The sequence below is a fragment of the Ceratotherium simum genome, chromosome 15, assembly GCF_057802395.1.
Source record: "Ceratotherium simum simum isolate JZ-2026a chromosome 15, ASM5780239v1, whole genome shotgun sequence".
Classification (NCBI taxonomy): domain Eukaryota; kingdom Metazoa; phylum Chordata; class Mammalia; order Perissodactyla; family Rhinocerotidae; genus Ceratotherium; species Ceratotherium simum.
Genome location: NC_141914.1, coordinates 49,079,674 through 49,104,945, shown reverse-complemented (window position 1 = coordinate 49,104,945; position 25,272 = coordinate 49,079,674). Strand labels below are relative to the sequence as shown.

Genomic DNA, 25,272 nt, shown 5'->3' with positions numbered 1-25,272 from the left:
ATTTCATCACTTTCTAATGGTTTAATTCATTTCAACAAACATGGGAGGACTTCAGTAAAAAGTTTTCGTAAAGAAAGATTTAAAGTAGATTTATGGCTCCGGTGCCTTCTTTCAGTGGCGACTCTGAAATGTTTGATAGTTAAAACTGTCTAGAATAAATGGAAGATTCCATTTATTTTTACTAATTGGGCCTTAGATCAGCTAAGATTACTAATTACTTTTTAAAGTCTGAATTATATAGTAGTTTTCATGAAATACAATTTACTGGCTACAAGTAACTCTTGCCAGAGAGAGGTCAGTAAGGTGTATCCTTAGCTTATTAGTCATAGTTGTGTGTTCCAAGAAAATAGTAGATTACGTTATCAATCTCTACAGTAATTATTTCTGTATATTTATATTTTAAAATACAGTTAGTCATAGCTGTGTGTTCCAAGAAAATAGTAGATTATGTTATCAATCTCTATAGTAATTATTTCTGTATATTTATAATTTAAAATACAGTTTAAAATGTAAAATTTGCAGAGATAGAGATAATAAAGATTTGTGGTGTTTGGGGAGAACACTAATATGTGAAAGAAATAAGATGTCTAGGGAGATCCATCATTGGTGAAGACATATTTTGTCCTTTTGTTCCTTGACCCGAGGAAATTTATCTAGGGGGTTGATGAAAGCAATTGGGAGTAGTTGTTAGCAATAAAGCGTGGGCTTCTGTAGACCCCTCTCATGTGGGCAGCTGCATTCTTGTAGCCAATGGCCAACATTGTATTATTTGGACAAAGGCAAAGTTTAAACTGGCGTAGAATCTGAACTATTTTATTTTCCTTCCTGGCTTCCAGGGATAATCCAGGTCAGTGATTCCCCATCTTTTCAGAGTTTTAAAACCCAACTGGTCATCATGGTTTAAGTCCTTGGAGCATATACATCCATTTTAAGATGTGTTCTATATTTACACATATATGTATATAAATATATCTTTTCTTAAAGAATTAAAATCCATTTTGTTTGGAAAATATAAGAAATCCTCTTAAGATTGCCAGAGGGACCCCAGGGTCTTATAAACCTAAAGTTGGGAATCACTGATATATACTTTGCTTAAAACCTGGATGAAATTCAGGTCTCAAGCAGACCAGCAACTTCAAGAAAAGGTTTTCTTATTAGGAGGAAAATGTTTCACATTTTCTTTCTCCCTTTATTTATTTATTTTTTTGCTGAGGAAGATTAGCCCTGAGCTATCTGTGCCAGTCTTCTTCTACTCTATATGTGGGTCACTGCCACAGAGTGGCTGATGAGTGGTGTATCTGAATCCACAAACCTGGGCCGCAGAAGTGAAAAGCACCAAACTTAACCACTATGCCACGGGGCCAGCCCACTTTCTCCCTGTATTTAATTGTAAATCAGAAACATACTCTTGTTCCATTCAGTCATGTACAAACTTCAAGTTCTGGATTCAGTTCCGTTTTTATTCACATGTCCTTAGAATAGATTTCCTGATCACGGTGCTGCAGTTGGGGGCATGAGGACAGGGGTCCATACTCTGGCTGCCCACCCGTCCTTGAATCCAAGAAGACACTGAGAGGGCTCAACATTGTCTGATGTCTCTGTGTTAGTCAGCAGCAGGAGATGGGCAATACAAACACTAAAGTCAGCGTCCCACCCTCAAGGAATTACAGACTTTTTAGTGGGGCAGGATATCACAGAAGAAATTACTAAAGAACAGTTTCTCTAGAGAAATTTATGAGCATATAAATGTAGTTCTTGTCTTAGAAATGGGTTCTCATCTAAAATTTGGACTTTGTTTGTTATTTAGGACTTTAAATGTATCCCTCCCCTGTCTCCCAAGTTGAGCCCACAAAAGCCTGAAGTTACAGTTCCGTAGAACATAGAGCACTGACCCGAAATCTGGGTTTGGGTCTCAGAGATTATCTGACTCAGAAAGAAGAAAGGGAAGAAGAAAGAAAAGGAGAGGAAGAAGAGTTTCTTTATTAATTTAACTAATATTTACTGAGCTCCTGATGATGTTTTATTATTAACAATAATAAAGCAACAGGGACTGTTTACTGAGTGCCGCCTCTAAGACTGGGTAGTTTAGTAAGTGATTGACATAAGTTCTCTCAATTACTTACACACCCATCCATTCTTGGAACAGAAATTAAACGGTGATATTAAGCAACTAACATCAGACCACATGTGACAAACAGCTGAGCGGGGCTTCACTGTAGCTCTGGTGACCAGGCTGCCTTTTGCTAGGGGCCAGACCGCACAGTGTGTGGGGCTCCTGCTGTCTCCTGGGGAAGAATCAGGCCCAGGCCTTTGTGCCAAGGGAGACGTGGTCCTACTCCTCTTTCTGGTAACCTCCCTCTCCTCTTAGTTTCACTGCCTGCGCCTCCCTCTCACCTCTCAGTTTCTCCCGCTCTCCCCACCTCCCTTCTTTCCTCCCTCTCCCCCTCTCTCTGCCCTCCTCTTGATCTGGATCTCACTACTGCGCTGCTGTGAGGGACCCACTGCAGCACCCACTTCTGGCAGGTCTGACCCTGCAAAGCACTCTGTTCTCTAAAGTTCTCCACTCTCCTTCCCAGTGTCAAGGCCTGTCTTCTCAGTGAAGCAGATCTCACTACACTTTAAAGAGGAAAGCAAATGATGAAACTTCTTTGTGCTAACATTTTTAAGCAGATTGCCCCTGGTAATCTCCTCAGGAGATCCCATTTTTCCTCATATTTTTAAGAAAAAGGGAATCTTAATGCCACAGAAGGCTTTCTCTTTTTAAGTACTTGGGGGAAAAAAAAAAACTATATGGGGCAAGTTACCAAAGTATATAGCCTCTTGACTCTGAACCTAGCTGGATCAGCTCTACCCCGCCAGACCCCGCACAGTGCCTGTGTTTTCCAGCTGCCTTCTTTCTCTCTCTACTCTTGAAATTAAAGTACCTCTTATAAGTTTTATCTCCAGAGGAAGTAGGGCACCATGTGGGTGTAAAGGTGGGGGTGGTGGGAAGGCAAGTTAGGCTGTTCGTGGGGCGTGATTTATTAATGGCGAGGGCTCTCCCTACAGTTGAGTTGTATTAAAATTGTTTTGTGATAATGTTTGACCAAGGAAATGTAGGAGCTATCCAGGGTTATCCCCCTGAGGGGAGAGCACAGGGCTAGCAGAGACCTTGTATTTGAACCACGTGGATGGCTCATAAGTTTTGTCTGTGGACAACTTTCTCTAATCTCATTTTATTGTTTTTTTTAGGCGCCAATTGACAATGGTTCAAAAATCACCAACTACCTTTTAGAATGGGATGAGGTAAGCATATTTTCATGTTCATCCATCTGAAATACCATTTCAAAAATAAAATTGCTGAACAGATACCATTTTATTCTTTTTTAAGATGTGCTAAACACATGGAAAAAAAGAATTGTAAGTAGAGAAAAATTTAAACCAATAGTTACTGACTGTGGAAAATGAAGATGGACTGAAGTAATGTAATGAATTGTGCGTTAAAATATATTTACTTGGCTTATTTGCAAGAAATGCTGACTGAAAGAAAAGACAGGGTCTTATCTATTTTGGAGTCCCTACTATCTAGCCAGCCTTTAGTTAATATTAAGAATTGACAGCTTTGTCATCTTGACTGCCCAAGGCCATCCTTCATAGATGGTTTTGATAAGGTAAACCACGCGGTTGCTTGAGAAGCATAATTTGTTTCTTCTTTTTGAATGCCAAGTGTGTGCTTTGGTGTCACGCTGTTGGGCATTCTCTGTGGGAGAGTGGAACAGACTGGAGGTCTTTCTCTACCCAGGTGTGATCGCCCTTCGAGTTAGCCCATCCTATAACAGGTGCCCCGTTTGCTGTTTCTGTCACCAGAGGCCCTTGGCTGGTATCCTTGGTGAAGTCTCTTCTTCTCAAGGCCACTCTGTGCTGAATGGTGACCCAGTGCATTTCTGGCCTTGCTAACACTACGCACAGAATCTCAGGCAGAAAACATTGGATGCAGAAGCCTTTCGTTTCAAAAAACAACTGTATTTTTTGTTCTTGTAGGTCTTAATTCTCTCCATTCGTTTGCCCTTGCTTTATTCTGTCTTTCTGTGATTGAGCAAACAGTCTAAGGATTTTAAGAATAGAAAATGTGGAATTTGGGGAGAAACACAAGTTAACTAGTCTTTGTGACTTAAATTTAGGGGGATTGAAAGATTCAGAACACAGGCTTAAGCAAAAAGTGACTTGTCCAGTGTGGAAAAAATATTTTAACCAAATGTAAAATGAAATTGAATGACATTCTCAGGGTGAAATTTTGAGGTGAAAAGGGGGCCCTTCATCACTTTCTGCAGAAGCGTGTGTTCCCATCTGGGTTGCATCTGAACAGCTAGAGTTCCAAGTTACCAAAGACAATGATCTATTGTTCTTAGGATCCTTGTGAATAGTTCTTATGTACAGATTGGTGAAATCGCAGACTTAACCGATATATTTTACAGATTAGGTGGATTTCATTTTAAGGTGGTTTGATTAGAAAGTGAAACCACCCCTATGACCCTTGTGGGAAGAGATTTTTAGGCAGTTAAGAAAGTTGGAAAGGAACCTGGCTGACCTGTGAGCACATAGTACCATCTTTCCTTCTCCTCTTCCTTCGTGAGGGTAAGTGCGAGTTTCATGCAAGTCTTTTTTGCAATGGTGTGAGTGTTGCCCTGACGTGATGTTTTTCTCATATCTTGAGGTTTTATATTAAGATAGAATTTACCAGTAAAGAGGAAGCTTTTTGTGTTTGATACCCTCACAGGGCAGTGTGTGTGTGTGTGTGTGTGTGTGTGTGTGTGTGTGTGTGTGTGTGTGTGTGTGTGTGTGTGTGTGTGTGTGTGTGTGTCTGTGTGTGTGTGTGTCTGTGTCTGTGTCTGTGTCTGTGTGTGTGTGTGTCCCCTATGTTTTTGCTGTTTCTCTGCTTTGGGCCGTGGTCTCATAAGTTAAGTAAGGTCAGAGAGGTTGAGAAGTGGAATGGGAAACCTCCAAGAGAAACCCAGGTGCTGCAGGAAATGGTGATGATGACTCAGTTGTTGGCCTCCTTCCCTCTGAATTTGAGTCGAAAGTGTCCTGGCCTGATGCTGGGTGGAAATACGCTACAGCCTCAGATGAAATGGAGAAGCTGTGTCTGCTGACCGTTCATAATCACTGGGACCCACTGTGGACTAGTGACCACAGTGTTGAGTGGTTTGTTTTTGGCCTTCTCCAGCTTGCGCTCCTTCATCTTTTCCCCTCTCCTATCTTGATTCTTCTGCCTTCCCCTTCCCCCTTTGTCTTCTCTCCCGCCTTCTGATTCCTGCTGGGGCTGGCTCTGTGCAGCTTTACTGGAGATTCCAGGTTACTTGACTCTCACCTCCTATAGGCCTTTTCCCAACACAGGAATCCTTTTATATTCTGTGGCTTAATGTTCACCTTCTAGAAAAACTTCCGGAACCCCAGACTCGGTGCAGTGCTCCCTGGCCCTTAGGTACAGTGAGTTCCCTGGAAGCAGAGGATGATTGAAAGAACAGCAAGAGCAGGAGAGGTGGGTTCTGCTCCCAGGTCTATACAGGCAGCTGGAGCTCTTTGGTCCTCGGTTTGCGCATCAGCTCGTGGACCTTTATATCATTCACACAATCTCAGAACTGGTCATTTAGGATCGTCTCTTCTGACAAGAGAATATTTTAGGATCCTTTTCACTGTTGATTGGCCTGTTCATTTCCTAATTATTTCAGCATTTATGGAGCATACCCCTCAGTGCTTCAACACTGTACACTGTCCTGTGAGAGGACTATGACATAGGAAAGAGAATGTCCTTACTCTGATAGCTGAAAAAGCTAATGTAATGCTCTCCTCTTGTGCCTTTGAACAGACATAAATAAAACGAATTTGGTCATGTGCTTCTCAAATTTTTCCATCCAGTAGCTTCTTTGCTTTATGTTATACCTCTCTCTAGTCTCCCTAAAAAGATTCAAAAATGGTGCCATTGGGTTTCCTGGCAATGAGTATACAAGCAGCATTAACCAATTCATTCTTGCCCATCCTCTCATTTCAGAAGGAAAGTTTCTGACCAGTCTGACAGCCTGTGTTTCTAAATTTGGGGCTAGGTTGGGAATCAGTAGCCTCTTGGAGGCAGCTCACTTGGGTTGGTTTTTGCCTCCCACATTCCCATGCTACTCAGCCCTTGGCTTTAAGGAAGAAAATCAGATGTACAAGCAGAGAACAACATCTGACCTGCAGGAAGTGTGAGCACACCAGGCTCTGGCTATCCCTCTGAAACCTGCTGGTAGTTTCTGGAGTAGGTGCACCTGGTATCAAGGACTATTTCTAGACTCTGCCCTAGTGGAGTGTGAGAGGCAGGAGAATGGGAGGGGGTGTTTTGCCGGAGTCACTCCCCACGCACCCAACCCTCTCCAGAGCCAGAGCTCTCCTCTCCAGGGCCATCCATCCCAGCCAAACACCCATAGCCTCTCTGTCGTCCAGGGGGCGGTAGAAACAAACTTAAAGGGCAGAAAGATAATGGGATGCTCAGAGGAGCAAATCACTGCCTGAGAAGGAGACGGGTACCACTCAGAGTCACGAAGAAGGTTGTGTTCAGGAGTAGCACCCTGCCCCGTTTCTGCTCTGGCACCTGCCATTTCTGCAATAGCACTGGTTAGCGTTCCCTGGATACTTTATTCTTTTGTTCAGTTTTTAATCACCATTCCAATAAAACAATTAGTGTACAGTTCTGAAAGTGTTGGTAAAATAAGAGCACAGGGCATCAAGTCCTGCTGTCAGGCCTCTTAGAAAAAGACCTTCATGAACGAAAGAGCAGCAGCAGAGGCGCCAGTGAGTCCCTGGCCTTCACATCTGCTGGGATTGGCAAGCTGTGCTGAGTGGGCCTGCAGAAGAGCCACCTGGTCTCCAGGGGCAGGTGTGGCCCTAGTGGGGAACAGAAAACAGGCACGTTACAGCACAGGGGGAAGCTGACGCATCATCTCGCCTAAATTCATTGTCATTACTGTCACATCACTGTTCCATGGAATTCACTTGGAAATTACTAATAGTTTGGCAAGAGGGTTAGCTGTCTTTACTTTTCTCCATTAATAATTGTAACTAGACAATCCCTGAAGTTTTAAATCAGTGTGGGAAGTAACTGACTGAGATGGAAATGAGCAGCTAAAAATGGAGTGCACAGGTGTCACTGGCTTGTCAGCTGTGGCCGTCAGTTGTGATTTTCCCCCGAAACAGATCAGTTTTCATAACTTTGAAAGGTGTGGCCCTCGTAGTGACTCAGATGAGTTGTAGTGTTTAGAGCGTGGAACCTGACAACTGGCCCTGCATTTTTGTAGAGCATTAGCCACTGTGTCCTCCTCCAGGAGATGCCCCATCAGAAAAGCAGAGGCCATTTTCAAGGCAGTTTTCTACTTGACTACTGGATGAGTCATTGTTACATGTTAATTTCTTTCGGATCACAATGTGCCCCCGCCCCCATCTTTACACTTTAGTTTACAAGTCATAGTCATTCTGAAGGCTGGCCCAAAGCAGGTCCAAAGCCTCGTGAGAGGGATTTTTTCTGCTAGATTTGTGTGTTAAACCTAGTGCTGACTTTAAAAAAAAACCTTATTATGAATTGAGTTTTAGTTTAATCCAGAATTATGAATAAGAGAAAAGTTTCTTAACTTTTTAATGGCACACCAATGCTTAGATGCTGGATTTCTCAAGGTGGAGGTTCTTTCCCACAGTGGAGAGAGTGGGCGATGGGGTAGGGGTCCAGGAGGTGGAGATAGTGCTTAACACTCGCTACCCCAGGGCCACCCCAGAGCTAATCCCTTTGACCTACCCCTGTCCCCTCATGGGCAACCTTCTGGGCTGATTGGCTCTTTCTTTGGTCTCTGCTTGATGACACAGAGGTATCGATGAGAGCTGGAGGTTTTTCTCTAGAAAAAGCTAAGAGGGAAGGATTGAGGACATGGAGGCCTCTAGGGTAGGGAGGGGCTTTTAGGAAAAAGGAAGGAACCTTTGGATGGATTTACACAGAAATACCTACCCCGCCTGTTTGAAGGGTTGGGTGATCTGGCCTTTTCCTTGAAAACTTGAGTAAAAGGGCAAACTTCACAATCAAATAGGAACTCTCTTTGCCATTTTAGAAAATATAAGTTCTGTAAAGGAAGTATTTATGGAAACTTGTTGTGAGTTCTACTCTTAGATACTGTTTTAATTTGTACCATACAAAAATATTAACTGGTGCTATTGCAGCTAGTTAGAGCAAATGCAAGTCTCCTCAGACCTGTGAATATGAGGCATGGATTCATATTGATGATGTGTATCAGTGACATGGTGTCCACCTAAACAGACCTAGATTAATCTCTGCTTTGTCTCTAACTAGTCAAGCAAATAATTTAACCCACAAGCCTCAGCTTCTTCACTTGAAAAACAGTGTCAGTTACCTCATAGATAGGTTAAAATTGAATGAGGTAACTTGGGCAATAGCAGGTTCGGTGTCATGATTATTTCATGTCACCTAAGCACATGTTAAGATCTAGGGTAGGAAAAGTCAACAGTTAGAAGGATTGTGTAGAAGGAATGACATTCTTCTGTCAGGATCTTAAACAGGAGCCCTAAGGTTAGTGTCTCTGGTTTGAACTAAACAAAAATGGATGTCAATGCTACATATAGATGTTAATTTGCCATTAGCTTAGCTTCCGGACATGACATTTAGGGAACGTACCAAAGAACCAGAAAAATAGCTTTGTGGGCTGTGACTAGTGGAGTTCCCAAGAATCTTCCTCACATGTGACTCAGCCCAAAATAGAGTCTCACATCTGGCTTTCCTGGTGACTAATGAGCCAACACAGCTGTAAAATACACTGGACTAAGAATGAAATAAATACTACAGAAATCAAGGTAAGTATAATTTGAAATAGAGCAGAAAAGGCCAGCAGCAGGGAGAGCCTGTAAGCCCCTGGAGAATGTTCGCAAGCCAGGCCATGCTCTGCAGTCCTATTGCAGACACCTGGTGCAGGTGGCAGGCCCAGAGGAGCCAACTTAGTTCATTGAGGGATTGAGCTGGCCCCATAGAAGGTGCTGGGTAACTGGTTTGTTAATCAGATGCCTGTTTAGCTTAGTTGTTGAGTAGTTAGTATTGATAATCTTTCAGAAGGCTTCTTGGCATGAGTGAATTTCCACATGACTTTTCTGGTTAGACAGCAACCATTCTTTGAGGGAACTGAAGAGTCAGCAAGCAGAGTGACCTCCTGGGTCCCATAGAATGGGTGAGGAGAGCTTCCCGAGAATGCGGTTGAGTGCCCTCTGAGCTGCTGTGCTGCCTCAGGTTGCATAGCGAGTTGGTCCAGTGGAGAAAACCAGGAAGGCCCATTTCCATTTCCTAGCCCATTGCTAATGCCTGGCTGAAATGTAGGGGGAAGGTGCCACTTCCTCAGGCCTGCGTGCTCTTTTGGTCATTTTCCAGAAATGTCCTCATGAGAGTGGAGAGTGGGGTCCTAGGTTCATTTGGCACTCTGTCTGTCAGAAGCCATTTTTCACACAAGTGCCCTAAGCTGAATCAGTGACCAGGCAGAGGATCTGTGTTGCACCACATTACAGACCCTTGCTGCCACATCCGAGATGGTTTCAGAGAGTCAGGGGAACAGCTTCCTCCACTATAGCTCCTGTTGAAGGAAACTAGGCCAGGAAGGATTCAGTAACTCAGCGAGGTCTGTAGGTCACAAAGGCAGAGCTGAGTTAGAAGGAGCCCCTGTTAAGGACCTTAGCCCCAGACATCTGCACACCTGAAGCAGATTCTCTCCTTGCTGTTTGCCATTTGTCATATGTGTGCTGGATGGAGTTATTGTGTATTTAGGCAGCAGACTTTGTGGGGAGTTTCCGGCTGAGGCTAAATTACAAATACCATCTTGGTCCTTGGCACCTAATTTATCAACTCATGTTTGTCATGCTTGTTGGTTGCCAGCTGGAAGATGGCCACCTTGGGCCTTGGCTAGATGGGTGGACTGTCCCCATCCATCCCTTGGCTCATTTGTAAATAGTACAGGCTGCCTGTTCTAAAATCACTCCCTTGTTCTTTCCTTTCCCTTCACTGGGACAGTCTCAACATTCCAATCTTATCAAAGCACTAGACGTCAGATGAACCTCCATATTTGGAGGGATATATAGGAACGTTATGTTTGTTTTAAATTGGAGGACCTGGTGATCATCTTTGGCTATTTCAGGTAGCTAAGCCTCTCTCACTAATAGAATAAACTAGTGTGCCAGGGATAAAATGCATGTGGTATTTATTTAGTGACATGCAACCACAAACTATCCCACCCCCTTATCTTACCTTTGAAAGTTCCTCTGTGCCAGAGCACTGAGTAAAATGAAAGAGGCATCACTGGGGGGAGAGTGAGGGTCGGCACAAGGAACTTTTGAATCCACCCAGATGTGGAGTGCGCCTCCTCCCTGTTATGAACCCCTTCTTATAGATGGTTATGCTGAACACATACATGCTCCTATTTCTCAAGCCAACATTTATCTTTGATGTTGCCTACGGTTGGCCAGTGCTGGAACAACTTCTAAATATAGATGTCCCAGCAGACTAAATCTTGGAGCCTGGCAGTAGTTCAGTTGGCCAATGCAGCTTTATTTTTTTGATTTATCATTGCCATTTCTGACGGGTTGAACTGCAATGTTATGGAGAGTGCTCAGCCCAGAATCACTCAGCCCACGTCTGGACCCCACAGCCATGGGCCAGGAGCACATGACAACTGATAACCAAATTCATGTAACTTATTTAGCAGGCAGTTCTCAAACCTCGTAAGAGCAGCCCCAGAAGGCAGCAGGCATGGCTGTGAAAGAACCTGTAAGAGAATGAGGTCAATGGAAAGAGATGATAGATTAGGAGGAGTGTAAGTCACATGATCAAAGGGAGCCAGTTCCGTGGATTCGAATGCCCTTGTGTTGCCATTCTCATTTTGTTTTGCCAAGAATGAAGCTGTCATGAAGAGGAATGGGAAGAGTCATTTCCAATCTATTAATTTGAAGGCAATTGAAAATGTCAGCCAACTTCATCTATTAGTGGCACTGTTGGAAATACCAGCTTCCAGGGTTGTCAGTGCCAGGGTCATTGGAAATGTTAGCCAGAGCAACCACATTCCTCACAGGCTACAGAATGACTCCTGGCAGGAAAATACTGTATGTATCCTGAGTTAATTGGAATATGTGTGAGTTATATGTATAGAATTGGCCATGGATGTGTTAAGTTCCTTAACAGGAAGCCAACCCATTTAGAAGATTCACCTTCCCAAGTACTGAGGACAGCTTTATGAAGATACATAAAATAAAGAAGGAAAACTGACTTTAAAAAAATTTTTCAGTCTTGTGGTTACCTAATGTTACAAATCAACACAGTTACTTTTAAACATATTTTTAACTTTAAAAATTAGTTGCATTTTATGAAATGAATCAAATACTTTTTATATATTTAGATACCAGTTTTCAACTAGGCAAACCCACCTGTAAATTGACTTTTCCACTGGAACTTTATTCTACTGTGTGTTTGTAAACAGATACCAAAGAGAGGTGGAATCCCAGTTACACATGGAGGTCCTCTGAAAGGCTATTTAATTTGCTCACTCCTGTGGCTTTAGGCTATGTCATACCTAAACCATCCCCCAAAGACTGTTGCATATCTGTATTTAAAAATCTCCCCATGGTTCTCTACAACTTCTGGGATAGCACTGTTAAAAATCTTAATTCAGTCTAAAGTGTCCCTCTGTTAAGGTGAAGTACCTGTATTGCTGTTAACAGTTTTGGTTGATATTTATCATCTGGGAATCTGGTTACATTTTTAGCTTCTACAAAAATAACTCTTTAATTCTATTCAGAGAGGCCTGCCTTTGTTGGATGGCTTTGAGGGAAAAGGCATGTACCAAGTGCATGTAGAAAACAGCACCCTTTATTCAGGCAGACATTAAACGTTTGTGTTGAGTACCCGCGTGCACGCTTCTGCTCCCTTACCTCCTGGTTATTTATAGTGCAGGAGGAATTTATGAAAGTTCAGGAAAACTTCGTGCTATAAACATATATGGACATCAAAATAGATGAGTTTAATATAGCATAACAAATTACCTCAAAACTTAATGGCTTAAAACAATCACTTTCTTATGCTCATGGATTCTAGGTTGGGAATTTAGACAGGGCAGTGTGGGAGTGGCTTGTCTGTGTTCCACAATTTCTGGAGTTTCTGCTGGGAGGGTTCATTGGCTGGGGCTGGAACCTTCTGGCAGAGTCTTCAATCACAAGTCTAGTGGTCACTGCTGGCTTGAGTGGGACCTCATCTGGGGCTCCCTCACAGCATGGCAGCCTCGGGGAAGTCAGAATTAACAGAAGTGAGTGTTCTGGGGAAAAAGACAGATGCTTCCTCACTTTTCAGACTTAGCCTGGGACATCTCCTAGCTTCATTTCCATTCCATTCTGTCAGTTACAGGTGAGTCAGAAGCCCACTCAACATTCAAGGAGAAGGGCCATAGACTTTGCTCCTCAAAGTGTGGGGTGTCAAAGAATTTTCAGACATGTTTAAAATCACCCCATGTGACATAAGGCTTCTCTTGACTCTCTTAGTCGTGAGAAACTGTTAATCTTTTTTCCTTCATCTTTATATAGTGCATACCGTGTTTCAGGTATGATGTCCTAAGATTCTTCTTTGAGCTTTGTAGAATCTTAGAATTCTTCTAAGATTCTTCTTTGCCCTAAGATTGTTAGATACAAGGTCATGGACTTGGAAAGTACCACATAACTCTTTTTCCTACCCTTGCTTCTCTTCCGAGTGTTCTGAGAAGAGGGAGAAGGAAGACACATGAGTACCTAGAGTTGCCCTGTACCCAGCGCAGCTCTGCCAGCCAGCAGGCTGTGCCTCAGTGGCACTCAAACACTGTTCTTCTCAGATGGAAGTGGTCACTGCCTGCTCCCTTAGGAATAAAGAGAGGGAACCCGTGACATAAACAGTATCCCTGCCAGTTAATGCCTCTGCCTCCGTTGTCACACTTGAAAAGCAAGATCATGTGTCTTATTTCTTTGGGTTACTCACAGGGGTCAGCAAAGTGTTTAATTTTGGGGAGAGCAGGATAATTCAAAAATACGTTATAATTTTATTTAATAATTTAAATTTTTTAAACTAAAAAATGGAAAAGTACTCAGGTAGTAAAAGGGCAGAAGATAAAATAGGAAATAGAGACTATGTTCATTAAAATATTTAAAATCTTTTATGTTTATAATTTATCTCCAAATTTTATTTTAAAGAATGAAATAATGTTGGCTAAGGCGTTTTTCCCCCTGGGGGACGGGTAATATCTTTGTCCCTGAGGTTATTAGCACGTCTTGGAAAATCTCTCCAAGGGTGAGTCATTCTGTGCTGTGCAGCCACATGAGAGTGCATTTCACATACTCCCCCAAGCTTCCTTCTCTCTCCCCGGCCTTTGCAAGATGGGGCCATTTCACAGTCTGACAAAAAGTTGGAGGTTATTGACATTCTTCACAATTGAGCGGGAACCTGGTGGAACACCTGGACTCTGGTTATTACTGCTACTTGTACCCAAATGTGTGATCCTTCTAAAAAGTGAATGAGGATAGCGCAGAGGAGAGGCGGAGGCTGATAGAGTGTGTGGTGGTCCAAGTGTTATCAGGCTGGGACTTTCCCCCGAAGATGGTCCTCTCTTTAGTGTATGAATCTGAAACTGAGAAGAGGCACTTGCTCACCGGGGGTCGGGTAATGAGAGGTCCAGCCTAGCCCGGCGAGCTCTGGGAAACAGAGTTGCAGGGGCATGGGGGACCCTAAGACAGGCTGGAGGGAATGGAGAATAAGCCCAGCCAGTGGGTCTGGAATGTGGATAACAGGCAACATAGTTTTGTTCAATGGTAAGACAGAGGAGCAGAGGCACAGCTGGGGAGCTCGGCACTGAGGAAGGACGAATCTGATACGTGCCGTGTACGTGAGCCAGCTGCTGGCAAATCGAGCCTTTTCCTCGAGAGCAATTTTGACCAGAAGTGAGGACAAGAACCCTGGGCCCCGTCAGAAAACCATTCCATTCGTCTCAAGGCCCAGGGCGCTGAATCGGTGCTCTTGGGCTGGCCTGGGTGTGGGATGACGAGAGATTCCCAAGAACTCTGAATTCAGTTGAGTGAGAAGAGGGGCACTCAGCTGAAAAAGGAAGCCACCCAGGTTTGTCATGAGGTTTATCAGCATGCAGTTGGTTTGCACTCCAAGATTTCTTCACATTCTGGTAAAGATTAACCTTGTCCTAGAATGAACTCCATGTGTGCTGCAGAAACAAGCATTTGGGAATGCCCAGGATTATGAAATGGAAAAAAGCCAGGGAACCCTGAAGGTCTGCCCATTTTGGCTTGTGGACGCTGGCAGTAGAAAGTTAGGCCAGCACATGGCTGGGGGTTGTATCCATTAGTGTCAAATGTAGCCCAGTGGCTAGGTCGGCTCCAGAATGGTCAAGGGTGTGGGCTTCAAGCCTCCTCTCACCTCTCACTCTAATCCGGGTGAAGTTTTGTTTCCATCCCTAGGAGAACAGGAACTCAAGTGCTCAGGGAGGTTCTAGTCTGCTTGCTCCTATGCTGCACACCTCATCCCAATGGCCAGAGAATCAAGTGCACCCGTCCCCAGCTCTTCCCTTGTGGACCAGCCTCCCCCAGGCCTTGAGCCCCCACTCTTACTGTCCTCTGTGACGCACCACAAGTGGTCTAGCAGCGGTGTCTGGCCAGGAACAAGGCGTGGGCCGAGCGTGTCCCTGCTGCCATGTTTGACCAGGGTATGATGACAGCAGGCCTAGAAAATGTCAGGAGATTATTCGTTCCTATTAGTACCATGTTTTAGTAGGAAACTTCGCACGAGGCTGACATTAAATTATTAGAAAGTAAGTTTTCTTTCTGAGTAAAGCTAGTGTATCTCGAATCCTGCGTAGTTTAAGTTAAATTTTATTAGAAGAGGGAACATGCCACAGATTATAATCCCGAAATCATTTGGAGCCATGCCAGCTATAAAATATGGAAGTTATGATTTGCCGTCTGTAAAACTTTACTGGCGGTAAGGGCGTGGACTTAGGGATTTCTGATAAACAATGATAAAGGTTCATATTATCACTCCTCTCAGTTTGTCTGAATATTTCAATCTTCTAAAGCGTTACCTTTTTTTTTTTAAACCTTATCCATTTCTGTCAACAAGAACTGGGTAATATTTTATTTGTAAATGCTATTTATAACCTGGGCTCTCTCTGGGTTTACAAACAGATTCTCCACGTCACCTGTACCTTTGAACCTGTACTTTCTAATCCCTAAGCCCCAGAGCCATCCGAGTGCCTGGCACGATCTGCCGTAGAAGACCAGGGGCGCGTGAGCCGTGGGGTCGCCGGAGCCCGTGGCATCCTCCGTTTTCACATGCTAACCTCTCAGCTGTAGATCACTTTTGCACTGCAATGACTTTTTTGAATATTAATTTTTTTCTCAGCTATCCCTTTTATATTTAACTCCATGTCATACATGCATATTTCCTTTTATTCAAAAGCTTCTCTCCTTTCTGGAATATTTTGTTAACCGACCTTCCCTTGTTTTTGCTTTATTCTCAGTGACTTCTGAAAATTCACCAGTAAGCCTTATTTCTTCAACTCTTTGAACTATTTGTACTCTTACCCCTTCATACTCGACAGACATTATTTCTAAAACTTAATTGTAAGGTTCTAGCAATTCTGGGTTTTATACAAGTTCTTAAGGTCTATGCATGTAGTAATACATCTTGGAAAGTATTAAGATGGAAAATTTGGCATGATTTGTCTTAAAAAGCTGGAGTTTATTTAACAATTGTTCCCAATACTGAAGTAGAAAACTAAGAAAAAAAGTGTTAGTAACATAGGAAAATGTCTTGAAGATCACAGAATGCCTCTTTCCCCAATGCTTTAGTGAGCTGCAGTGCTATGGCCCTTTAAAAGAAAAGTCTAGTTCCATCATTGATACCTCCCCACTCTTTTTTCTCATTTAAGCCACAGACAGTCTGGTTTTTACCATATTAAAGCAAGTCAACCTAGTAAGGAACAGACTGACTTCTATTTACTGGCTGTGGTTCTAAGCACCAGAAATGGGAAAAGGAGACCAAACAAAGAAATGGGAAAAATGAGGCATTGAAGGGGAGCCAACAGCGGGTTTGGAAAGGATGAGGCTTCCGTGACAGCAGGATGTGCCTTTCTTGCACTATTTACTCTGAGTTCAGAAATAGAGGAAGAAAGAAGGTGGATCACACTACAGCCTGAAATGGATACAAAACACACCCGGTGTGCAGAGAGGATAATCAGATGCTGGGTGTAATTATGCAAATGTATGCATAACCTGTTTTTCTGTGAATAAATTGTCTGCAGCCACCTTAACACTCAAGGTTAAAGTAAGCATCAGGGCGCGATATGAAGACACGGTGACTTTGCTCCAGTAGCAGCTGAAAAATGTTAGGCTTTATTTACTGCCTTTTTTTTTTTATTGGTTGCACCTGAATGTAGTTTGAACCCTTGATGAAGTGACCTTTGGATCTTAAAGACCATTAGGACTTCCACTCCCTTCCTTGGAAAGGGCACCACCTTGCTCGGGGAGGGGAGGGTGGGGAAGAGTTAGTTCGAAGATGAGTGTGGCATGATTGTTTTTAATCTGTTCACCCTAGTGATGCTTCGAGCTGGTGGCATGTTTATTTTATTTTTAATTAAACTTCACCTGGAATGTGTTTTAGTAGTAAGCATTTGGAGGCCTGCTTAAAGAAAGGAAATGCTTTAAATTTGCTTAGGAGAAGAATGTGCTTTCTTCGTTCTTCATAAAATAAATCGAGAATTTCAAACATATTCCTGAAGGCCCTGAGCCCAACTGTCTGATTAGAATGCTAAGATTTATTCAGTGTTAGCATGTGGTTTTCTTTTGCAAGAACCAACCAAGAGTAAGTCTGCATAGATAAACATAGATAAAATGGTGTGGATTATGGGTATGAAAATACCTGTTCTAGCAAACTGCTGATATGAGTATTCCGGGCCTCTGAGCATGGCAACAGGGTAGTTAAGTTCTTTCTCTTACTCATAGATCTAGTAAGAGAACACAATGGAGTATTTTCTTTTTACTTCAAGGGATTTGAAGTATCGTATAAGGCTAGGAACACATTAAAAATATATTTCCAGCCTCATAAGAAACTTGAGGGCTGTAATACATATAGATGAATTCACCTAATGTTCCAAGTGCTTATCAGACATTCAGTTCAGCTCTGCAAGCATTGATTGACCTCCCAGGTTGTCCAAAGCACTGCTAAGAGGAAGGCAGATGTGGACGAGATGAGTCAAAGGCATGTGCCCAGGACTTAGGCACCAGTGAAGAAACAGCTCACCATTGCTGGAGTGTACCTGCTTGGGGGTTGGGGGCTGCTGCAGGGAGGGAGAGAGGAGAGAACACTGGGGAGGACGTTCTATGGGTTGCTAAGTTGCAGACTGGTCCTCAGGTGCTCTGTGGTTATTGGGAAAGGCTGTGTGGTTCTAGGGCTAGTGATCCCTGTGAGGCTGCAGACTGACTCCTGTTGGTCAGATTGGGCAATTTGACCAACTTGAGCAAGGAAGAAGATCTTAGAGATGGTGATCCTCAACTTGAGCGTTGCCTTGTACCTGAAAGGGTTGTTTTTAATTTTGTTGATCAAAAACCACTTTAGAGGGGGCCGGCCCTGTGGCCTAGTAGTTAAGATTGGCAGTCTCCCCTTTGGTGGCCCGGGTTCGGTTCCCAAATGCAGACCTACACCACTCATTGGCAGCCATGCTGTGCCAGCGACCCACAACAAAATAAAGGAAGATTGGCACAGATGTTAGCACAGGGTGAATCTTCCTCTAGCAAAAAAAAAAAGAGGAAGATTGGCAATAGATGTTAGCTCAGGGCGAATCTTCTTCAGGAAAAAAAAAAAACACACTTTAGAAATACCACAAGTACAGTGCATTACCCATCTCAGTTCTAGAATTTTCTGTAGTGCCTTTATGTTAAGGATGACATTTCGTTGTAGACTGCTTTATGTGCAACATGAACACTTCCCTAGAAGCTTTCCTTCTCTTGGTTTTGTTCATCCAAACTCGAAAGTTAAACAGTTATTCAAAGTGCTCCTTCGTTTTCTTATGGTTATTATTTTTTTTAATTTATGTGCATTGTTTCATGTTTTCTTTTAGGGAAAAAGAAACAGTGGTTTCAGACAGTGCTTTTTTGGGAGCCAGAAGCACTGCAAGTTGACAAAGCTTTGTCCGGCGATGGGGTACACATTCAGGCTGGCTGCTCGGAATGACATTGGCACCAGGTATGACATTCCCTCGTCCTCGTGCCATTAATCATTTGTTTGCTGATTCTGAGTCTTCCTCTCACGTTGCTGGAAGGCCTGAGGGCACCTGCTGCCACCACACTGAACCAATTTGAGATTTTCTGAGAAGGAATCCTAATCAGAGGGCAGAAGGCCCCTTCTGAGGGATTAAATGCCACTGTGTGGCCTCTCTGCAGGAATGCAAAGGCCTTTTGCCATAATGCAAAGGCCCCACTAGGAGTCTCTGAGAACCAAGATAAAGGTAACAGTGCAGATTTTGAAAGGAATCCCTCTTGGGGCTTTATTTTTTTCAGATCATGTGCCTTTTCTTTCATCACTTTAGCAAGCTACTCGTTCAGTTGTCTTTTTCAATTATATGTGTGTTTCCTGATACAAGGAAAGGGCTGCTGGGCCAGCCATTGTTGTCAAGCCCAGGGCAGATACTCATAGTACTGGAGAAAAATCTGGACTGACTAGGACACCACAGCTTGCCTCCAAGCTGTAGAAGAAAGGCAAGAACAGGTGTACAGTGAAGCGTCAGTGGATTAAAGATGCTTTAAAAGACCATATTTCAATTGCACTTCCTGGGTAACTCTTGATTAAGAGAAAAATCTTTTCCTTTCATCACTGCTCATTGAAAATCTTAAAGGTTCAGCACATCGTTGGTCCCCAACCTTTTTTCCAGCCTAGAGAAATTTTTCTTAACATCACAAGGTTTTACAGCCCTCCTTCCCCACCCATGATAGCCATTGTATTTTTAGAGTCCACTGGTTGAAAGAGTCATAACGATAAAGGCTTCTGTGGTTCAAGAATTTGTAAATGGATTGGGAGCACCCACAAACTTTTTACAGAAGCATTGTATATATTTGTAAAACATTTATTTCATCAACAATTATTTGCACTCAACATTGATTTGAAGGCTCCTTGGTAGCTGTGGCTCATAGCTTGGTGAACATTGGACTCTGGTGTACTTGCTGCTGGGTGCTCTTGGGGGAAAATAAATTCTTAAATATATTGTCCCGAAACGTGGTGTGCTTTTTCAGTAGCAGACTAAAGGGGGAACTTGGAAGTTGTGGTAGGGAATATCGCACAGATTCCTTGCTTGCCTTCGCTTGCTGAGCTTGTCAGGCCCCAGACTTTCCAACCCAAGCGAGTTGGGCAGTAGGTGGGTTTATCCTTCCTCTTTTAAAGCCGAGACTCCTCCTGTGCTCCTAAATGTGTGTCTCGCTGGGTTTATTTCTCTACAGTGGGTATAGCCAAGAGGTGGTATGCTACACATTAGGAAACATTCCTCAGATGCCCTCTGCACCAAGACTTGTTCGAGCTGGGGTCACATGGGTCACGTTGCAGTGGAATAAACCAGAAGGCTGTTCACCTGAGGAAGTGGTCACCTATACTTTGGAAATCCAGGAGGATGAAAATGTGAGTTTTACAGATTTTACACCCTTGCATGTGTTCTGTGTAAGTCAGTATTGTTGTAACTACAGGACATCATGAAATTAGATTAGCTATGTAAGTTCAAAACCAAACTCTTAATTTCCAGCACTGTCATTACCACTACCAGCAGCAGCGTGTCCTTCCCATTTTCACCATCTCAGTAAATGGCGTCCCGGTCCTCTCATTTGGGGAAGCCAGAAACACTTGGAGTCACCCTTGACCTTATATATAATCAGTCAGCAAATCCTTTTAAATCTTTCAGAAATTATCCAGAAATCTAACCATTTCTCAACATCTCCACAGCTACCACTTTATAAGCCACCATCATCTCGCCCCTGAATTATTGCAGTGGCCTCTTAAGCCTTTTCCCTGCCTTCACCCTACTACACTGCAGTCTGTTCTCCACACTGAGCCTGAGTGATCCTGTTAAATCAAGTACAATCATGTCAGTGCTCTGCTCAGAATCCTTCCCATCTCAGTGCCTTCCCCTCTATCCCAGGGTAAAAGCCAGAGCACTTACAGTGCCGACAGGTCCTGCACCACTGGATTCTTCATTTCTGCCCTTGTTCCTGCCGCTGTAGTCTGGTTGAACACACCAGGCATGCCCTGGCCTCAGGGTCTTTGCAGTTCCTATGCCGTGCGGCTAGAATGCCCTTCCAGAGACCTTTGACTCACTTCCCTCATTTCCTTCAGGGCTCTTCCCACTTGTCCCCTCTTTGGAGAGCATTTCCCTGACCGCCTGTAAAACAACACTGTCCAGTAGAACTTACTTTTTTTTTTTTTTTTTAAAGATTTTATTTATTTATTTTTTCCCCCCAAAGCCCCAGTAGATAGTTGTATGTCATAGCTGCACATCCTTCTAGTTGCTGTATGTGGGACGCGGCCTCAGCATGGCCGGAGAAGCGGTGCGTCGGTGCGCGCCCGGGATCTGAACCCGGGCCGCCAGCAGCGGAGCGTGCGCACTTAACCGCTAAGCCACAGGGCCGGCCCAGAACTTTCTGATTTATGGTTGTGCTGTCCAATAAGGTAGCGCGTGTCACACACGACTGTTGAGCACTTGAAATATGGCTGCCAGCCCACGGAACTGAATTTTTAATTGTATTTAAATTTAAAAAGGCTCTTGTGGCTGCCTTGTTTAAACCCTCACAACTATAGAAAGCAGCACCTCACTAGGTCTACCACTCTATCCTTTTACCACTTAATACCACATGACATGCTTCATGTTTATATGTATGTGTGTGTGTATATATATATATTTTTATGTGTGTGTGTGTGTGTGTGTGTGTATATATATTTTTCTTAAATCACTTTCTCCAAATGGCATGTAAGTTTCTTATGGGCGAGACTTTGTCTGTTCTTGGGCAGTGTTGAACCCCTTGAGTGTGGAAGAGAGCGTGATGCATAGAAGGTGCTCAGTAATATTGGATGGGTGGATGGATGGCTGGAAGGATGGGTGGATGGCAGAGAATACTGTGGAAAGAATTCTGTACATTCACCTTTAATGAGATATTTATCCTCTTAAAGGATCATGCCTTCCCCATCTAAGCTGTTCTTTCTTGCTCGGCCAGAAGAGGACACCGTGTGGCCAGAAACCTCTACCACAGTTTATTTCCTAGCACGTTGCAGCCTGACAGTGAGGACATGAGTACTAGAGGCATTTTTCATGACAACATTGTTAAATAAATTTTTCTATGAAAGTGCATACTGCTTTGTCACACAGTACTACTTGGTGGTTACGTTTTTTGTTTAAAATGCTTACTGAGTAACTAGGAGGTTTGTTTTGTGAGAAAAGCATATGGTGGCATCTCTTCTAAAGTAAATTTACATTCTCTCAAAGAGAGAGCATTGTTCTCATTCAAATTCCTATTAGCCTCTCAATAAACGTGAACAGACCCAGGAGAAATTACAGTGTGATAGAGTTAAGTTTTTATTTAAAGCTAGGATGCTCTCCACTGCACCACTGGCCTCTGACACTCTCTTCTGCAACAGGTGCCAGACCTCGAGCCCACTGTGATGATGGGAAGAGGCAACATAAAAATCCCACGAACAAAGGTGCTTAATGCCCAGATTTCATGATACTGATGTTTCTTTCTGGCTTTGCCTTTTCAGGATAACCTTTTCCACCCAAAATACACTGGAGAGGATTTAACCTGTACTGTGAAAAATCTCAAAAGAAGCACACAGTATAAATTCAGGGTGAGTCAGTCATTTTGGTACCTGAACTGCTTGAAAAAAAGAAGCTGTTTTATGTTTCACCCATTTACCATTTCAGATTGACTCTATAAGGTAAAAAATTTTTTAAGTTCACTGCACTTTACATTTTTAAAGTCAATTTATAAAATGTACACCATACTTTATTTTATTTTTTTTTTTTTTAAAGATTTTATTTATTTATTTTTTGCCCCCAAAGCCCCAGTAGATAGTTGTATGTCACAGCTGCACATCCTTCTAGTTGCTGTATGTGGGACTCGGCCTCAGGATGGACAGAGAAGTGGTGCCTCGATGCGCACCCGGGATCCGAACCCGGGCTGCCAGCATCGCAGCGCGCGCACTTAACCACCAAGCCACAGGGCCGGCCTACACCATACTTTAATTTTAAACTGTTGTAATGTGCTGTCATAAATTGGGTTACAGCATGGCCGGATGTGCTCACCCAGGAAGACCCAAACTGGTTGCTCAGTGCACCTGTCTCTCACCTGCACTTCACACTATTCTCTTCAGTGTTTATCCTTTTATTCAGAGTTCTCTTTTCCTCTCCATTTTCCTTTGCTCTTCAGCTCATTTTTTTCCTCAGCCATTTTTATTTTTCTCTTCTATTTCCCACTCCCTCCTTGCTTAGGCTTTGCTGTGGTCGTTAACTATCATTCGTAATGACACTGTAGGGCCTTGTGATGTAGGCAGAAACAATGCTTTGCAGTCATTAAGAGAGAAAAACCAGGAGCTGGCCCAGTGGTGTAGTGTTTAAGTTCAGCACGCTCCACTTTGGCAGCCCGGGTCCATGGGTTCAGATCCCAGGCACAGACCTACACACTGCTCGTCAAGCCATGCTGTGGCGGCGTCCCACCCACAAAATAGAGGAAGACTGGCAACAGATCTTAGCTCAGGGCCAATCTTCCTCATAAAAAAAAAAGAGAGAAAACCAGTGTACTGCATTCTATGCTGCAGCCCACTGTTTATTGATCTGTGCCTGGCACTGGGGTTTCTAGTAGGACATGTGCATCTTGGAGAGAAAAGATTGTCTTCTGATTCCACCCTTCCTTCTCTTTTGGAGGCCAAGGGGCATTATTTGGCGTGTTATAGTCACTCAGTAAATAGTTGTCAAATTATCAAGTGAAGAATGCGACTATTTGAGGAAAATGATAGGTTTTGGTATTTTGAAAAACCCTTGTTATTTGACGTTGGCTATGAGAACATAGGTATACTGCTAGCATTTCTCCACAAGGTGGCACTGCCCTACATTTAAATAAGTGAGGTTATTTTTACCGGCTTCTCCCCCGTATTTTCCTTCCATAAAACAATAACAACTAGGTGGTGATATAGTGGGTTTATTTTGTGTCTTTTTGAAAGGGTAAAAGTGTCTTTAGCTAAAACCCACCTTATTGTTTTATTTTTAATTGTTAATAGCCAACTATACAGAAAATAAGTACTCCATAAAAGAAACACTTACAAATCAGTAGTTGGAGATAGAGAGAGAAGATGTGTATGTGTGTCTGTCTGTCTGAGTTTATGGATGCCTTGATCTTGCCATGTCAGAAAGCCTCCATTGATTTAATACCTCATATCTAAAGCATGTTCATGTTTTCTTGGTTGTGTCATAGCTGACTGCTTCTAACATGGAAGGGAAAAGTTGTCCCAGTGAAGTTTTGGTGTGTACGACGAGTCCTGACAGGCCTGGACCTCCGACAAGACCGCTCATTAAAGGACCAGTTACATCTCATGGGTTTAGTGTCAAATGGGGTATGTTTTGCTGCTGTTGCTGTTGCTTCCTTTTTGACAGATTTTTAAAAATTGATCACAGTAGTCCCCCTTATCCATGGTTTGGCTTTCCGCAGTTTCAGTTACCCGTGGTCAACCACAGTCCAAAAATATTAAGTGGAAAATTCCAGAAATAATTCATAAGTTTTAAATTGCGTGCCATTCTGAGTAACACCATCCCGCCTCAGACATGAAGCATCCCTTTGTCCAGTGTGTCCACGCTACATACGGTACCCGCCCATCAGTCGCTTAGTAGCCATCTCGGTTATCAGGTTATCAGATCAACTGACATGGTGTCACAGTGCTTGTGTTCAAGTAACCCACATTTTGTTTAATAACGGCCCCAAAGCACAGGAGAAGTTAATGCTGGCAATTCAAATATGCCAAAGAGAAGCCATAAATTGCTTCTTTAAAGTGAAAAGATAAAAGTTCTCAATTTAATAAGGAAAGAAAAAAAATCGTATGCTGAGGTTGCTAAGATCTATGGTAACTTTTATTACACTATATTGTTATAATCATTCTATTTTATTATTAATTATTGTTGTTAATCTCTTACTGTGCCTAATTTATAAATTACACTGTATCATAGGTATGTATGTATAGGAGAAAACATAGTACATACAGGATTTGGCACCATCCCCGGTTTCAGGCATCCACTGGGGATCTTGGAACGTGTCCCCCGCAGATAAGGGTGGACTACTGTAATTTGAGTAGTAACAAACCAAAATAAAGAATAAAAGGACAGTGTTATTTGCAGGAGTTTTACACATTTGCAATATACGTGTAAAAGCCAGAGAATTCCACAAATTGGTAAAATGGATAATTTTAAGAACATCTCACTTCCTTTATGATTTTTCTGTATTACATGTTTTTCCTCCTATATTTTTAATGTATTATTGACTTGAATGTAGTAATCTCTGAATATATGTTTCATTCTTTAATAGCTTACTCTTAAAAAAGTAGTAATATTTAATGTAAAAAATTGATTTATAAAGTTAATATTGAAAATAAATTTCAAAAGTTAGATACGTCATCATAAGTAAATTTTGATGTACAGATTGTTCAAGTTATAATGAGTTAGGAAAACTTTAGTTTTTGTTGCTGTTTGTATATAAGCAGAAGTCTTGAACCTTAGGACTTTTTCATATTGAAGTTCGTCATTGGGGGGGATGGGATGTGGCTCCCCTCTGCTGTATGGATTATTTCAATGAAATGAATGCCATTAGAATGTTGATAAACATTTGCAATTATATGTAAAACTGATATGATATATATAATTATCACTAACGTCATATAATAATATTAGCTACCTAAAAGACAAAAAAAAAGTAGAAATTTAAAATAAGATTTTACCTGGCAGCCAAGTGACGTAAAGGGAGTTTAAAACATTATTAAACCATTATTAGAGAACAATCACTGAGACATATAACTGTTTCAAGTTACCTAATAATTTTGAGGCAGAATTATTAGGGTATCTATTTCCCTGGAAGATGGATATGATTGAGAAACTATAAAAATCTAGGTGTGCTTTTTGCCTAACTGTAAAACTTTTTTCT

At 42.6% G+C, this 25,272-nt stretch overlaps 1 protein-coding gene across 6 annotated transcripts in view; it reads left to right on the top strand.

Moving 5' to 3' along the window:
* Positions 1–25,272, top strand: part of FNDC3B (fibronectin type III domain containing 3B) — a 332,852-nt gene that overhangs the window by 250,170 nt on the left and 57,410 nt on the right. For all 6 annotated transcript variants that reach the window (XM_087440025.1, XM_087440022.1, XM_004424734.3 and 3 more), the window contains exons 11-15: positions 3,232–3,285; positions 18,180–18,304; positions 19,552–19,726; positions 21,851–21,937; positions 23,560–23,698. In XM_087440025.1, coding sequence (XP_087296151.1) covers positions 3,232–3,285; positions 18,180–18,304; positions 19,552–19,726; positions 21,851–21,937; positions 23,560–23,698 — 580 coding nt within the window. The remainder of the gene's footprint in view (positions 1–3,231; positions 3,286–18,179; positions 18,305–19,551; positions 19,727–21,850; positions 21,938–23,559; positions 23,699–25,272) is intronic.